Raw genomic sequence first — 1,300 nt, 5'->3', positions numbered from 1 at the left:
GGGCCGAGCCCCTCCCCCGAGCGTGACCCTCGCCCTCCCTTCCCGGGGACACGGGCCGAGCCCCTCCCCCAAGCGTGACCCTTGCCCTCCCTTCCCGGGGACGCGGGGCTGAGCCCCTCCCCCAAGTGTGACCCTCGCCCTCCGTTCCCGGGGACATGGGCCGTGCCCCTCCCCTGAGTGTGACCCTCGCCCTCCCTTCCCGGGGACATGGGCCGTGCCCCTCCCCCGCGCGTGACCCTCGCCCTCCCTTCCCCACAGGGCCAAGCCCCTCCCCCAAGCACCCCTTGCCCTCCCTGCCTGGGGACTCCAGCTCCACCCTCCCCATAAGCAGCCCATCCGGAGGTGCTGGTGGTGCTGGCTCTCGCTGGAGACTTACATGCCACCCTTAGCGCGCTGCTCCGTAGCCAGGCTGAGGGGATCCCCATGGCTGTGTCTCCCCCGCTTCCCCCCCATGGCTTTTGTTTTGGGACCCCGGAGCGAGTGGGGGCGGAACAGCCCAGCCTTGCCGTGTTTTGCCCTAGTTGGCGACACACCGGTTTGGGGTCACTGATTTCCACATGTTCTCCGGGGCCCTAGGGTTAGATCAGGCCTTTTCCTTGGGACTCATTCGGCCTGGGCCGCCCCTTTTCCCACTTGTGGCCACACTTGTCAGAGAACCGTGGCCCGGAGGGACTCGAGAGCTCAGCTAGTCCGTGCCCTACGCCGAGCAGGACGTGCTCCGCTCCCACCCGCCTCTCACAGCTGAGCTCACAACGGGGGACCTGTCAGCCCAGTTAGCACCACCGGCCCTGCCCGGAGTCTCCTGGCCCAGCCTCCCGCGGCTGAGGGGCAGGGCAGGGAGCTCCCCAGGGCAGTGGCCCTGCACCCCCCAAGGCTGTCGTGGGGCACGGCTGGGGATGCTGAGAAGGAAATGGGCAGGAGCCCCGGGAATGGGCTCTAGACCCACAGGCTGGGAGGCAGTGCGAGGGTCTAGTCTAGCCCCCGCCGAGATCAGGATTAGACACCAGTCTGGCCCAGGCCCCGGGCAGGGGCTTCTGCTGCTGCAGCCCCCGGGGCGCCCCGAGCTCGGCAGTGCCGCAGCCCGGCTCACGCTGCCCCTCTCCGCAGTTCGAGGACGAGATCCTGCGCAAGCTGGACAGCGAAGTGGAGGGAGGCCGTGGGGACGAGCAGTACAAGCAGCTCTTCCAGAGCATGTGAGTCTCCGCCCTGCCTGGCCCCACCTCCCCTCCCCTCACATCTGCCCCTGGATGTGGGGTCTGGCCCCTGCTACAGCAGTTCGCACCCCTCCCCACATGCCCCC

At 68.9% G+C, this 1,300-nt stretch overlaps 1 protein-coding gene across 1 annotated transcript in view; it reads left to right on the top strand.

Annotated features, from left to right (window-relative positions):
- The window catches only part of LOC112121400 (dedicator of cytokinesis protein 1-like), a gene marked incomplete at its 3' end in the record, with an annotated part of 6,695 nt that overhangs the window by 3,835 nt on the left and 1,560 nt on the right, over nucleotides 1-1,300 (top strand). Inside the window, exon 5 of the mRNA XM_026646185.1 lies at nucleotides 1,108-1,193. Coding sequence (XP_026501970.1) covers nucleotides 1,108-1,193 — 86 coding nt within the window. The remainder of the gene's footprint in view (nucleotides 1-1,107; nucleotides 1,194-1,300) is intronic.

Source organism: Terrapene carolina, unplaced genomic scaffold (genome assembly GCF_002925995.2).
Source record: "Terrapene carolina triunguis isolate 2854851 unplaced genomic scaffold, T_m_triunguis-2.0 Scaffold34336, whole genome shotgun sequence".
Lineage (NCBI taxonomy): Eukaryota > Metazoa > Chordata > Testudines > Emydidae > Terrapene > Terrapene triunguis.
The sequence above is the reverse complement of the archived record's forward strand: the minus strand, read 5'-3'. Positions and strand labels throughout refer to the sequence as shown.